General features: G+C 37.8%; 1 protein-coding gene across 1 annotated transcript in view; it reads left to right on the top strand.

Moving 5' to 3' along the window:
• The window catches only part of LOC113235957 (mediator of RNA polymerase II transcription subunit 1), a 14,332-nt gene extending 586 nt beyond the window's left edge, over positions 1–13,746 (top strand). Inside the window, exons 3-13 of the mRNA XM_026471880.1 lie at positions 1,518–1,641; positions 4,225–4,341; positions 4,972–5,110; positions 6,077–6,323; positions 6,540–6,666; positions 7,225–7,347; positions 7,868–8,048; positions 8,684–8,921; positions 9,267–9,460; positions 10,190–10,595; positions 10,779–13,746. Coding sequence (XP_026327665.1) covers positions 1,518–1,641; positions 4,225–4,341; positions 4,972–5,110; positions 6,077–6,323; positions 6,540–6,666; positions 7,225–7,347; positions 7,868–8,048; positions 8,684–8,921; positions 9,267–9,460; positions 10,190–10,595; positions 10,779–13,353 — 4,471 coding nt within the window. The 3' untranslated portion in view covers positions 13,354–13,746. The remainder of the gene's footprint in view (positions 1–1,517; positions 1,642–4,224; positions 4,342–4,971; positions 5,111–6,076; positions 6,324–6,539; positions 6,667–7,224; positions 7,348–7,867; positions 8,049–8,683; positions 8,922–9,266; positions 9,461–10,189; positions 10,596–10,778) is intronic.
• The last annotated feature ends 1,322 nt before the right edge of the window (positions 13,747–15,068 follow it).

Raw genomic sequence — 15,068 nt, 5'->3', positions numbered from 1 at the left:
GTTTTGAAGGGTAAGGGTGCTGGTGAAATTACAAGCACATGGGACTTCTTATGTCTAAATTAAAAGCTCTTGAGTGGCACTGCAACTGTTATGAACAGCTTACTATCAGGTGCACAACTTGTTCTTCCTGTCACTTGATATTATAAAAAAATAAAAATACAGGACATTGTGCGTTTATTGCTCTAGTTGTTCTTTTTAGTGCCCGAGAGTTAATTTCGTTGCTCTGGTAATCATGAAATAAGAAATTCCCTACTTTGAGACTAGGTAGTTAATGTGATCGTCTTGCTCAGTATTGTTATAATGATTGCCACACTTAATTACGCCGATTATATTATACAGTAAAATGTGATATGTTTATTCGGTGGAACCATAGGTATTATTATAATGGTAAATACATTACTCTGTTACATATATTCTCTATATTACTGGCATTTTAGGCTTTGTTATTATTTAATTGTCAAATTTTTGGACTTACAAAATTTCCTTTAGATAGAATCACTCTATTATAATACAGTAGTTAAAATTGAAACAAGCCCTAAAATAGAATGATTATCTTTTTTAAGAAACAATGAAATTTTTATTCTCCATTGTTATTTTATGGTTTGTATTAATATGTAATTCACTTCATTATTTCATTCTTTTATTTCATTTATAAATAAAAACAAAACATCATTACTGTATTTGTAATAATTACTGTTGTTCTATCTGTTACACTACAAAAAACAATTATTTCACTAAAAAATTGAGTTTGCAATAAATTGAAATTGTAACTATGAATATTTCTTACAAATATCAAGATTATCCTCATTAGTTTGTAACAGACGATTTCATATTTTATAATAATCACTACGAAGATCGAACACTGAGAACAAAATTCTTCGATCCGGCCGAATTCGCACCGACGTCTTTTAGCAAACCGTGCCAGACACTATGCCAACTAAGCCACGAACGAACCAGCGGACCTAAAGAATTTTTCTATGTGCTTGTTGTCATATCTTTGTGTTTGGTTGTTCAACGACTTTTTTGCCGTAGCGCTATCTATGAGAAATCTATGGAACTATTTCATCACCCAGTTAGATACTTTTACAGCTACCAGCCCCGGCTAGAGATGTCGCTATTCACTGTATTTAAACTTTTATTGAATTGATATTCAATTATTTTTTTAATGTGAAATTACTCCACTAGTTTGTTATAATTATTATTGCAAAGATCGAACACTTAGAAAAAAAGTCCTTCGATCCGGCCGGACTCGAACCGACGTCTTCTAGCTGGAATATATTTTATGTTAAATAAACTACCTATCTATCTATCTATCTATCTATCTATGTTTACCAAAACTATGTAAATTTTACATTTTACATAATCAATTGTGTCCTTTCCAATTTGGTGTCTTTTTCCAATAGATAAGTCATTTTCTGTAAAAATTCCAAACAATTGGATTTCGCAGTATAACGACAGTATGTCCAAATAATAACTGTAATCTACATTCTAAATTAATATAAAAAATGTAATTGCAGATTAAAATTTGTGGTGGGAACATCTGGAGTCAACCTTTTCATATCATCTGATATGTTCTATTTGGAGATACTTGTAGAATCTAATGGGACAGTGAAGGATGTCAAGATTCATCATGAAGGCAAGGTAAAAATCAGTCTACAGTAATAACTAACTTTAATAAAAGTATTCATATTGTTTACAACAAAACAATGGCACTAGGATTAATTTAACTGCCTCCGTGGCCGAACGGTTACCATGCCGGACTGCCACGCAGAGGTCCCAGGTTCGATTCCCGGGCCGGGAAAAATAGTTGTATGGCCTACAATTATTTCTCTCGTGAGTTTGGGTGTAATTTGTGGTTGTCTATGTGTGTGTCCATGGCACCCGCGACACAGGGTTTCCCTAGTGCGGGGCTATGTTGAGTGTGTGCGTTATTATTTATAAAAAAAAAAAAAAATAAAAAAAAAATAAAAAAGGATTAAAACTACAATAACAAATTTACGGCTTAAAAGTTATTATTATTTTGAAAGTTATTATATACATGCTTGGCAAAGGCAGTATGTTTAGTTTTTTGAACAACGGTTTCAGCTATCATCGAACCGCGCACCACAGATCGCTCGAATACACTCCTTCTGAACCTTAAACACTCTTTCTAAATCTACTGAGTTGCCCCATAGTATAAGACCGTAACTGAGTACGGACTAAACGTAGCCGTGTTAGGCCGTCAGCGCCGCTTCTCGAGAGACAATTTGCCTTAGTCTTTGCAGAGCGTAAACAAATCTATTTGGTCTCAAACAATTTTTTTGGATTTCAATTATATGATCTAAATGTCATAAATTTAGGTTTGATTATATTAATACGTAGGTCATTAATGTCCATCCAACTTATTACATCTGTCAGTGCTTTATTTATGTCGGTGTTAAACGTCGTTATGTTTTCGCATTTTATTATAAGAGTTGTATCGTCAGCAAATTTTATACATTTATGGTCAATAGCATGTGGAAGGTCGTTAATATAAAGGAGGAATAGTAAAGGACCGAGGACGCTACCTTGAGGAATACCAGTATTACTTGTTTTTAAGTGTGATCTAAAGGTTTGTTTGTCAACTATATTATTGTGTTTGTTTTTTGTAAATCCACTTATTTCTGTAAATTGTGTTTGATTTGTTAAGTAACTTTCTACCCAATCAAGGGCTCTTCCTCTAATGCCATATATTTCAAGCTTGTGTGGGAGCTTGGAATGATCAACAAAGTCGAAGGCTTTACTCATATCTAGGAAGACTGACATTACAGGAGTAGAGGCGTTCATGCTTTATGTTATGATGCGTAAAAATTCAAAACATGCAAGAGCTGTAGAGCTGCCTTTTCTAAATCCAAATTGAGAGTGGAATATAATTTTATGTTTTTCTAAAAATGTGTTTAGTCTACCATGTAGAGCCTTTCTAAATAAATTAGATAGAGTTTGGATTAACGTTATTGGTCTATAATTACTTGGGCTTTCCCTATCACCTTTCTTAAAAAGTGGTTTGACGACACAAGTTTTCAGTTGCTCCGGAAAAAGGCCATCAGCAAAGGATAAATTTATGATATGTATAAGCGGGTGAAGATTTGTAATGTAAGATTTTGAGGTGTAAGATTTTATTTGATATTAATTTACTACATATTATATCATCCAGCATCTATTTCCGATTCTGAACTTGAATTACCACTAGAACTCGAATGTTTGCCATCTCTACCTTCAAATCAAGAAGTTACTAGGGATGACACAGTTTTGCAAATAATTAATTTGTGGTCATTTTTAGGTGGTTTGAAACTTCTGTTGAATAATATTCATTATAAACATAGCTTCAAGATTTAGTATTATCCATAATTTAATCGAATTTTGTAGGAAAATTTCGAAATTGATGATAACTGTGAAAGAGTCTGAGATAAAAACCCCAAAAATCACATGTTTTTATTTGTTGACATTTAATCTACATTGAATTTGGCTAGAGTATAGAAAATAGTACAGAAAATAAAAACCTGAAATTTGCATGAAAAATATTTAAGGTAAGTATCAAAGTGTGAAAATATGCAACATAAAAGAACAATAAGTATTTATTGTTGTGAAAAAATAAAAAATTAAATTATTTATACCATAGGTTCCCAAATTTTTGGCTCACCTTCCGCTCGGGCAAGATAAAAAAATTTCATCACCCACCACCACAAAAAATAAGTGAAAACACGTATTTTTCATGTTAACTTAGCCCAAAAAATCACAAGGAAAAGAAATTGTAATAATTATGTCCGTAGTGTAGTGTAATATAGATATTTCAGGTTTTTTTTTCAAATGCGGTAGTACCTCTTGAACAGCATCAACGCTCTCCAGTTGCTTCCCAGGACCGTACCGCCTTCCTAGGACTCTTCAGCGCCCACGGGGGGGGGGGCGGTAGGGACCACTGTGGGAAACTATGATTTATATCAATAAGCACCTATAATGATAGGTACCTATAATTTAATGAAATTACCAACAGAATAATTATGTTCAAACCTGTAATATATCAAAATATAATATATAATATGTATGCAATTGCCTAAAACCCGGCTTCTAGTATTAGCCTCTTAAGTATAATTGTATTACACACGCACTGGTAAATATGCCAGTGTATGTAGTTTAAAACACTTCAATTAAAGTTATTTAACATGTTACCTATAGTATTTTAATAATTTAGCCATTTCAATATTACAGATTGAACAACAAAGCTGTGAGGAATTAGTACAGTGTATATCACGTGGCGACTTCGCTGATTTCACGGCCCAACTCGAAGGATTGACTGCTGTGTATCAGCTTAATGCTGAAAAGAAGGTTAGTCTTTATTGATGACAAAATCTAACTTAGACTAAATGCACATGTGTAGTATGTAGGGTAATGTACAAAAATTCCCAAGGCCGATGAAACCACGGGCCGTGAGAAGTCAGCGTCACACTTGTCTTCCAGAAGTTTTGGCATACTAGAATTACAAATCCATGCAACTGTACATGCAACACCATGGAAATTTAGGAGTTAAAAGACGTTTTATCGAAATCTAGTATTTTAATAGTAATAATAAAAACAGACGACAGCACTTCAAGCTACATATTGAGGGATCTCGTTCCGTTGCGCCGCTGGCGATATTGAAATAAAAGTGTATAACTTGATGTGCCACCAAACAACCGCACCATTACCTGGTACCAGAGCGATGAAATCGTTTCCGAGGCGCTACCCAGAATACTCAGATCAGACCCAATTTAAAAAAACTTCGTTTCCCAAATTGGTGCTACCGGAAACCGAACCCGGTGCTACCCCGTCTGGCGCCCATACTGCTAACATCAAGTTTAGTCCTTCGTGGTCGTCAATGTTCAGAACGCGATCCAGGCGTTATCATTTGACTAATGAAAGTCATATTGTTTTACCTTTGATACCAACCATATTTTCAATCTTTCAATTATGTTTTAGGTAAAATGCAAAGCGTTTAGTGCGCTCCAAAGCCTGGAAGAAGATCTGTGTACACTGCGACAGCTGCAGAGCTTCATTAAAGACCCTTGGGCACAGGTCCATAAGAGTCCAATTGGCTTTCTGCAAAAACGACGCGGAGGTATGTAAAAACGTTTTGGAGTTTTGAGGTTTGTTTTATGGAATACAAAGTGGTAACCATTTTAAGGTGGATGATCCAACTCAGAGGTCCCCAGACTCTTTGTCTTATGTCTCTGTCTTTATCTGATTTTCGTAGACTCCCTGCTTTACTAATATGGACTTTTTTTTACAAATTCATCAACTTCTAATGTTTTGTAAAAAAAACTGGCATATTCCTATTCTATACTTTAACTAGTTTAACTGTATAATAATAAAAAAAGTCATGTTATATTCATTTATCTTAGCGAATATCTTGTTTCTTGTGAAATGTTTACTTCATAGGTAATGCGTGTATCTTTTTAAGCAACAATTCGTAATCCTCGTTCCATTAATATGCATTTTTGAATAGAAACGAATTTCAAGAGTTACTAGAAATAATTTATTACTAAAAAATTATACCTTCTAATTTTATAACCAGAAATAAATCTAAGCTTCAAACGCCCGATATTGCGTTTGAAGTTAAAAAAGATATTTCATCCAAAAACACAGTTACCAAATTTTTTTTTTAGGTTTTCAAATTTTAACCAACGAAAGTAACATAGGTACTATCTGTGCAATGTTGCAAAGCCAAAATATTGTCACGTCCAACCTAAATGGGTCCCACTCTCGTGGACCCCCATTCTAATAGTTACTGATAATAATGCACACACTCAACATAGCCTCGCAGTAGGGAAACCCTGTGTAGGCCATACAAATATTTCTCCCGGCCCGGGAATCGAACCTGGAACCTCTGCGTGCCGGACGCATGGTAACCGTTCGGTCACGGAGGCAGTTAACTAACCATTAACGTTTCATACACCCCCTATTTTATTTTCGCTGACATGAACCCTTCGTAAGTAGACCCTTGAGGGTCGATTTAAACCACTTTGGGTAATCATCGGTGTATCTGTTTCCAGGTTTACCCTAAAAAGAAATTTATTTTTCCCAGGTCACGCAATGCGTCTCACCTATTTCGTATCTCCCTACGAACTCCTGGATAAGGATAAAGGCCTCCAGCCTCTAACCAACGAATTGCTAACCATCGGCAAGCCTCAAGCGTCAAGCGGTCTAGCGTCTCTAGTGGCCCCTTCACACACACCTGTCGGCCATTCCGCGTTGGTGCTTCTAGAAGGTTCCACAGCCAATAAGCTGCAGTTGTCGCCAATCATAGCTAGTGGACAGAGAGCAGGGAAAAGGTAGGGTGATCTAAATAACCACAATCAAAGTATATTTCATTAACACGTCATTTTTTGCTTTTAAATGCTGCCAATTCACGGTTTGGACCTTGAGTATCCTTGAGGGATAGGGTTCACGCCATAATCCACCGTACTGACACCATGGGATTTGGGATCTACATATGTATTTGAAGAAACTCTTTTACACTGTTGTAACTTTGTAACGTTATATTACAGCGGCCCTGTGTACGCGCAACTAGTGCCTCAGAACAGCGCAATGTTACCAGCGTGCTTCACGCTAAAGTTGTCACAGCCCATGCCGTTGTGTGCTGGCCTTGCGAAGCGTATACATGCCACTACCGAGGTAATGTTTATTACTTTCTTTCCCTAGAATAAACCGAGACAGTTCATGGACTCTTTTATTATATTCATATAACACCTTTATCAATCTATATGACACAAAGAATAAATTAATTATACGTCTCCACATATAGACTACTGACATCAATACATATTAAACAAACTGTAACTTGAAATTATGAAAGTCTTCTAGATCTATGTGTCTTTTTTTATTAAGTATATTCTGTCACCCCAAGGGTGCCTGGAAGAGATTACTGTCTAGCAAAAAGGCCGCCTGTTTTAGCCTGTCTTTTGTTTGTTTTTATTCTTGTGTGCAATAGTCTTTGTATTGTGTACTCCTGCCGAATCATGATAGATTTTTCTACTGCACACTTCTTGGCTTCTTAAAACGTCTGAAGTCATGTTTCCGGTTCCAGCAAGGTTCTTCTACAAGGTATACATCGCAAAGATTTCTGGGACACGTCTGCACACGTTTAGTGTCGCTTTCGTGGTCGACACGTGATTTGTAGCAGTTTTCATTTGTCTAGTCCACGAGTATTTTCATATAATATTTGTAATTAAGGTGGAAGTGTCCGGTGACTGGGCGAACGCAAAGCCAATGCTTGGTCTGGTCGCGCAGCAGGCGTACAACAAACTCACTCCTGGGAAGAACATCGAACTCAATCTCAGCAAAGGGCTCTTCGTGGTTAGTACTTTTATCCGCATATACACGTTCTACTTGACCATAGTTTCACAAAGTGGTCTCTACCGCCTCCCAGTGGGCGCTGAAGAGTCCTAGAGGGGCGGAAAGGCTGTGGAAGCAATTAGGGGGCATTGATGCTGTCCAAGGGGTGCTACCACATTTGAAAGAAAAAACCGGTATTATCTATACACTACAATACTTATTATTATATAGGTTTTTTCTTCCTCGTAATTTTTTGTGTTAAGTTAATATATAAAATACGTGTTTTCAATTATTTTTTATAGTGGTGGGGTTGAAATTTTTTTATCTTGCCTAAGTGGTAGGTGAGCCTATTAAGTTTGGGAACCTATAAACTAGACAAACAAGTATTTAAAAATTTATCCACACTGTAAACTTGAATAATTTTGTACTACAAAAATTTGCCTCTGTACGCAATTTTAATAGGACTTCCCGTTTAAACCCAGGTTAATTGTTTGAAATACAAAAGACGAAATGTTACTTAACAACGTTCATTGTGTTGCAGTCATTACCAGACCAAACGCACTGCTACTTCGTGTGCGAAACCCGTGGCTTGGAAGGCTCCATGGTCGGCAGCGTGCCGTTCACACACCCATCTCACGTTCCGCCGCTGCTGGCCGCGCTGCGACAGCAGGCGTTGTTTAACACGCTTATTGCCTCCTGTGTTAGAACGCAGGGCAAACAGAGTAAGTTTCTTAAATTGCTTGAGACAAGGACTTACTACCAGTACAAAAAATTAATATATTTTCCATTTCGATACCTGAATACCGGTACAAATGAAAAACCTAAATGTACCGGTACTCAATAGTTGTTCCCGCGACATTGCCAGTTGCTACTTTCTGCTGCGGTCGTAAATCATGCTGTTAGTTAAATTGCATTTAAACAATTTAATATAAAACAGAAGAAAGAAAGATACATTTATTATTTTTAAATAGTTTAATTAGTACCGGAATAGTTTAATTCTTACCGGTTTATAGTCGTCACAGAAACCTATATGATACCAGATAATTAATACCGATACCGTAATTCATACCGGTAGTATCTCAAGTACTGGTACCGTAGTAAGGTTAATGGTACCTGTACCTGAAAATACCGATATTCTAAAACCTGATTCAGACAGACGGTAAATACATGAAATAAGTACATAATGCTTCACATTTGTCGCCTATGAGTGTATGAATAAAACATAAAAGCCCAAAAAAAGTTGCTAGAAATACATTTATCTCGCTCTATTTCACACCCAAATTGCATTGAGAAAGTAATCACTGATTATTTACACGTATGTGTTCTTTGCTTTACGCAATCCGACTTTACCTTCCAGGTGTGGACCTCGAAAGCGTAACAATGTTCGAAGTGAGTGCGTTATCGTGGGCTCACATATCAGTATCCCTCGAGCACCCGCTGGACGAGAGCATGGCCACGCTAGAGCTCGAATTGTCCGACCCTGCACACCCTAGAGCTGCGCTGCATTCGCTCCATGCATCTCATCAGCATCACCACTTGGATGAATACATCACTAGAGTGCTACAGAAAACGCATTCCATACCAATTACGCTTAGGTAAAGCGCAAAGACGGAAATACTACTAAGAAAGAGATTTTCCGATCTAAATTGCGTATATTTCTTTTTTTCAAAGAAAACCACTTTTCCTGTACCAAAACTTTTTCCGAGACATGTAAAGGTTCTGAAAAGTTGGTTAATTTGAAAAAACAAATATACACGATTTAGATCCGAAAAAATGCTTCATTTTAATAAACCCCGGTTTTTGTAAGGGACATAAAAGTCGACCGATGTTTACAATAGCTACTCAAAGTATGTAACCAAAAACGTATTTCGAGTACAATGGAATCATTTAATTATTGTTTTTCGGTTATGTGAAATAATTTTACTTATCCTCCCAAACAGATCTCTAATGAAGATCTGGGAGCGCGAAGCGGCGACGAAACAGATGAATGGCAACTACTCTTCTCTGGACTCAAATTTTAGCTGTGGCCTGGGCGGGCTCGACCCGGGGGGCGACCACGTGAAGCAGGAACCTGGGACCCACCCCCACGGGCGAGCCATGTTCCCCTCTAATATCTCGCACCCTCACCAAAGCGGTAAGTGTCTTACATCTCTATGATTGAAGTGGAGAGAAATTTACTGGTCGAGCAGAAAATATATTGAGTCATTTTTATTTAATAAAAAGAAGATTTACCGAAACGGCGTAAATTACCTGAAAGAACCAAAAAGGCAATGAAGAATATTTCGTTCTTTCATTTAGCTAATGATTGATTAAATATGACGATCTATATGTCTGATCAGAGTTTGTTTTGTTTAATTTTACCTTTTTTGTTTCTATTGTGACGACGCTGACCTTCATCATCATCCCACCTTTTTGTCACCCTCTTTAAAGGTTCCTGGCCATTTACCTAAATTTTGAATAATTCTCGTATTCCTTTTCTTTCCACTATTCTTACGTTGGTTCGTTCCGTCATTACTCCCATCAAAATTCTCGAATCGAGATGACGTGCTTATTAATCATCATGTGAAACTCAACTTCACGTAATTTAACTGTTTTTAAAGCATTGGGTATATATACGTATATAGGCCCTCCTGGGGTAAGTGCCCGGACTTTATTGTTTAGTACTACTCGTAGTAGGTGTTTTATATTGTTTGCACCTTTTTTTATCATTGTATTTTGTTACAGCCTTTTCTTTTCCTCTCATTTTTTACTTCTAATAAATTTGTGTAGAGCGAGCCGTTCTTTTACTTTCGTTAAGCCTAGGCCACACTATTTGCATGTTCATTAATCTATAGAGTCAATAAATCAAACATATTTTTTACAGGTGCCTACCTTTCTGAACAACAGCAACACCACCTCTCTATGATGTGCCAAGATTCAGGCCCAAGCGAATCAAAAGCTCAAATCGAGGATCGAAAATCAAAGAAACGAAAAGCAGACACCGACCTATGGGTTTCCAACCCAAAGAAGGGGAAACCTGTATTGACAGATATGTTAAATTCCGATAGTGATAGTGATAATTCTGAATATGTAAACGAAGATGACAACACTATGAATAGCAACTCCAGTAATGAAGATATTGAAGGACGAGAGTCTTCAGCCTCGCAGAATGAGTTTGCGTCAGACCTTGAACTGTCTGGCATGGACGCTACGGACGCTTTAGGTAGTCAAGAAAATAGACCGTCTTCAGATATGGATAACTCTATTGATGGAGAAAGCGACGATATCAGGTTTGTCCTTTATCAAATCTTCCTTAGTCTTATTTATCTTTACATTTTCGTAGAAAACTCCTACAAATCTGGGACAGAATATGGAGCACACACAATTGAATGATGACAGGTTTAAACCGTTGCTTTTTTATAGTGAACTGTTTAGATTGTCAAAGAACTTTACATAACTTATTTATTTTTCAGGAATTCTTTTCACAAGTCTGAGCACAAAAGGCAAAAGCTCAAAAGTAAAGACACCGAAATGCGTAACAGGAATCTACTCCTGGACTTAACTGAAGGTAAATCTTACATGCCTTCTTCAGTCAGCATCACACCCATAGGGTCAACTACTCCAAACTCACAGAGTGCCGGCTCTGGAAATCTTTCGTCAATGCTTTGTTTAGACCGACGTCCCGGAATTGAAATAATTCCAATTTCATCTGCACCACCAGCGGCTCTACCAAGCTCTATTACTATAACACCGATAACGTCGTCTCAAATGAAGTCTATGGATGACAGAATCCGATCCGAAAAAAAGTCAAGCAAATCTAGTGAAGAACGAAGCAAAGAGAAGAAAAAGAAAAGACGAAGAGACGACCCCATGGGCCCACCAGAAAAAGTCCCGCCGAAGCAAGACCCTCTTACAAAACCAGTATCAGTAAGCATCAAACCAACTGACGGTTCACCCATGCGACCCACCTCCCCAAACGCTTTACTCAGAAAATTTAGTCCCAGTCCGACTCACGGTCGTTCCGTATCGATCACAAAGTCAACCAGTCCTAGCCCTTTAAAAGGAATGGGAAAGCCCTCTGGTACATCCAGCCATCAGGGCAGCCCGAGACATTCACCAATACAGAATAGTCCAAAACACTTACCAGGTTACTCAAGTCCGAAAAACCACAGCATATCTTCTCCAAAGCACAGCTCTTCAGGGTCAGGGAAACCCAGCATGTCAGCGTTAAAATCTGCAACCAGTGGTTCTCCATCTGGCAAGTCGGGAACGACAGGGTATGATCTCTCTAAGAAAATTTCTAAAGACAGTTATAGCTCCAGCTCAATGAGTTCCAGAGATAAAGAAAAGAAACATTCCAGTTTATCGTTCTCTACTTCTGGTAGAAGTAGTCCTAAACTTAAAAATCCGGTGAAGTTGAAGCAGTTAGAAATAACCCCTGTGTCCTGTGACAGTCCTGTAACCGAGCCCCTGATATCACCTCCTAATGTAGAAGTGAATAAGTCTGCTCCGAGTCAAGCTCGCAATAGAAAGGGCTCACTAAGCGCTGTGATAGACAAACTAAAATCTGCTCAACACTGCAGCACGGACACCGAACTCGGTGCTAAATCCAGCTCGTCAAGTACCAATAAATTTTCAGATCCAAAAAACTCCGCACCTAATAACGCAAAATTAAGTGAAAGTAAAAATCAAGAATACATGGTCAAGCCTAGCTTAGATGGTATGAAGATCACAATAAACAAGACCAGAACAAAAGAGTCATCCAGTAGCAGCTCGAAATTGAACTACAGCAGCTCGAGTTCTAGTAAACAGTCATCTCCACAACTGACCCCACCTAGTCAAGGCTCTCCCAAAACTCACACAGGTTTGAAACCAGGAGTCATAAGCGGTCCTGCTTCCAAGAAAACTCAAGCAATGCAATCATCTAAGTCCGGAAGTTTGACTCCTGGCTCCACACCACCAAAAGCAAACATGAGTCCTTCTGAACCATCGAATAATCCTAGCAACGTCTCGAAAGTGCCTTACTCAAAATCCTCCAGTTCGAGCAGTGCTGGTATTAATTTATCAAAATCTGCTTCCAAACCGAGTTCAGGGTCCCCTAAGAGCAGCAGTACAGATCTTGCGAAAATCGTCAGAGACAGAGAAAGGGAAAAGGCTAAAACCAAACTAATGGGTAACTCTGAGAGATCAATATTTTCATCCAAATCAGAACGTCATTCCAGTCCTAGCGGATCGAGAGACGACGCAGACAACGACCGATATAAGACTTCTAAAGATGCTAACTTCCTAGTCGAAGGATTAATTAAACCTCTGGATACGAGCAAGTTTCAAATACCTAAACTGAAAAATCAAACAACCCCAGATAAAAACAGTCCTGTGTCTCAATACGATAGCCGATCTACGGTGAATGACTTCACGAGAAGTCTTGAGCAAAACAAATATCCATTTCCACATTACGATAACCCAAACTCAAGAACATCAGAGTCGGTTCAGAAATCTGCATACCCGCTTAATGTGCCGAAACCTCTTTTGAATATGGGATCTGTAAGTCCAAAAACTGTGCCTCTTGTCAAGGACCAATCTAATCCTATTGAATATTCCAAAGCTGTATCAGATAGTATATCTAAAGGTGAAAGTCCTCAGCGGAAAGATGATACGAAAGAATCTTTCTCTAATACATATCCGTTGATGCCACTCGATTTTAAGACGGACATGTCCAAAGGGTTTGCCACACCTAAAGGCACGGAAGACAGAAAAGGTGCTGACTCTTGTATGAAGCCTCCAGCAAGTGGATCAGTACCTAGGAGTGGAGCAACTACTCCTCAAGAAGCAGCTGAGATGTTATTAGATTTTTCGTCATCGTCAGGTAGTAAAGTTTCAGGGATGGTGGCCGTACGACCAGTATATCCTGCGTCACCTGCGCTAGCTTTGCAATTAGTCAAAAGTCCAGCTCCCTCGCCATTGGTGGCGCCTTCTCCACACTCGAATTCCCCCTGTATCACTGACGATGAACTCATGGACGAGGCTTTGGTAGGACCTGGTAAATGAGTGTATGTCCACGCGTCTGCATCTATGGTAACAGTTAACAGGAAAACTTGGTCCATTTCCAAACAGGGCGCTGGTGCTGGTCCATAGACCAAGTAGAATGCAGAATGTAGATGCTTCTGACCAATTATGAGCATTAAGGCGCGCAAATTAACATTACCATAATATTATACAGTGTGTCGATTTACATTCTCGTCATGTTTAAGAAATTAAAAAAATATTCTGTTCAATATTCTGGCTAATTGTATCTAATCAAGTTTTTCAAAATGGTCTCGGAGTCTTAAGCACCACGCAAGAGCAGTGACCCCGCCACCCGCTTCACCGAGCGATACGTAATCTTTCTCGATCGCTTATTTACCTATTTTTTAAATTATGATTATGTACTAGTATTGTTATAATTTACTCTTTATTTACATTAATAATTAGAAAAGTTGACTCGAAAAAGTTTTTTGTAACTTAGATTTGGTACTTACCAACTTTAGGTTACATGAAAGTATTGCTAGAAGTACCTAGCACCACAGCCACAGCTGGTGGCTCGAGTACCCGAGTCACCACCAGCTAGGCAGAGATTCGGACGTGAGTTTCGTTTCAATATTACACTCCACAACTTTAAAAGCAGGAACTTCGACACTCGTATCCTCCGCGTAAACTAAACGTTTCACATCATGCCATAAGAATAGACACGCACTTGTACTACCAACTCTTTTTTTGCACTACTAACTCTTGTTTACATACTAAACCACATGGCATTTAGTGACAGACTAGAGTAGAATGTACCTATGCGGGATGTCAGCGTGACGTAGACGCAGTACGGGAAGCAAGGTCGACTGAACTACCAATCGCGCGCTCGATACGACACTACTGCGCCCGTCGCTACCCGCCCCCACCACCAAATAGATCTAAAATGCGTTTCTTTTTGCTCTATTAAGGTCATTGTTCAAAATGTTTGCAAATGCCGATGCCGTGCAAGTCAATGACCTTTAGATCAAATTTGTTTACCGTAATTAAATAAAAAATAGGAATTTACGATTATTTTTTTTTCGTTTTACTTTTTTAGTGAATTGTGTTCAGATTCGGGTATAGAATGACATCTGTAAATATGGCAAGAATGCAAATCAACACATTGTATAATATTAAGCGTATACATATAATAAACGGGTCTATATTGCGTGACATTACAATTTTGGGAATATTTGAATCGGCTTAATAATATTGTTAAAAATTCGTATAGCTTTATAATAATTCTTATACTGATTTGAAATTTTGACAAAATTGTTGTACATCGTAATATAGACCCAAGACAATCATATTCATCATCAACTGTTCTCATTGAATCAGACGGATCAGTGGGAAAATAGTTTCAAATTATTAAAATGGATAACTTATAAAAATGTTTGAACTCAAAAATACTTTGTTTTTGTTCTAATAATAATTTTGATTGTATTTATCTGTAAATTTGTCTAAATATTTTTACAATAGACTGAAGACATTGTGTCAATCATGTCCTATAATTGACCACGAGAATTAATTTTTCTATTTAGTAGTAGGCGTATGTAATATATCACGGATTTACGACTACAATTATTATTATATTATTACGTGTACCAAGTCCAATTAGTAATGATATCAAAAGAACCATTATAAAATAACTGCCATAAATCAGGCATCCCGATGTTTCAAAAGCTCCAAGTTACGGCGTGCGAGCGAAGAACAGTAAC

This window comes from Hyposmocoma kahamanoa, unplaced genomic scaffold (assembly GCF_003589595.1).
Source record: "Hyposmocoma kahamanoa isolate Upper Pololo Valley unplaced genomic scaffold, ASM358959v1 88, whole genome shotgun sequence".
Taxonomy (NCBI): domain Eukaryota; kingdom Metazoa; phylum Arthropoda; class Insecta; order Lepidoptera; family Cosmopterigidae; genus Hyposmocoma; species Hyposmocoma kahamanoa.
Note: the sequence above shows the minus strand (reverse complement) of the source record. Positions and strands in the feature narration are given on the sequence as shown.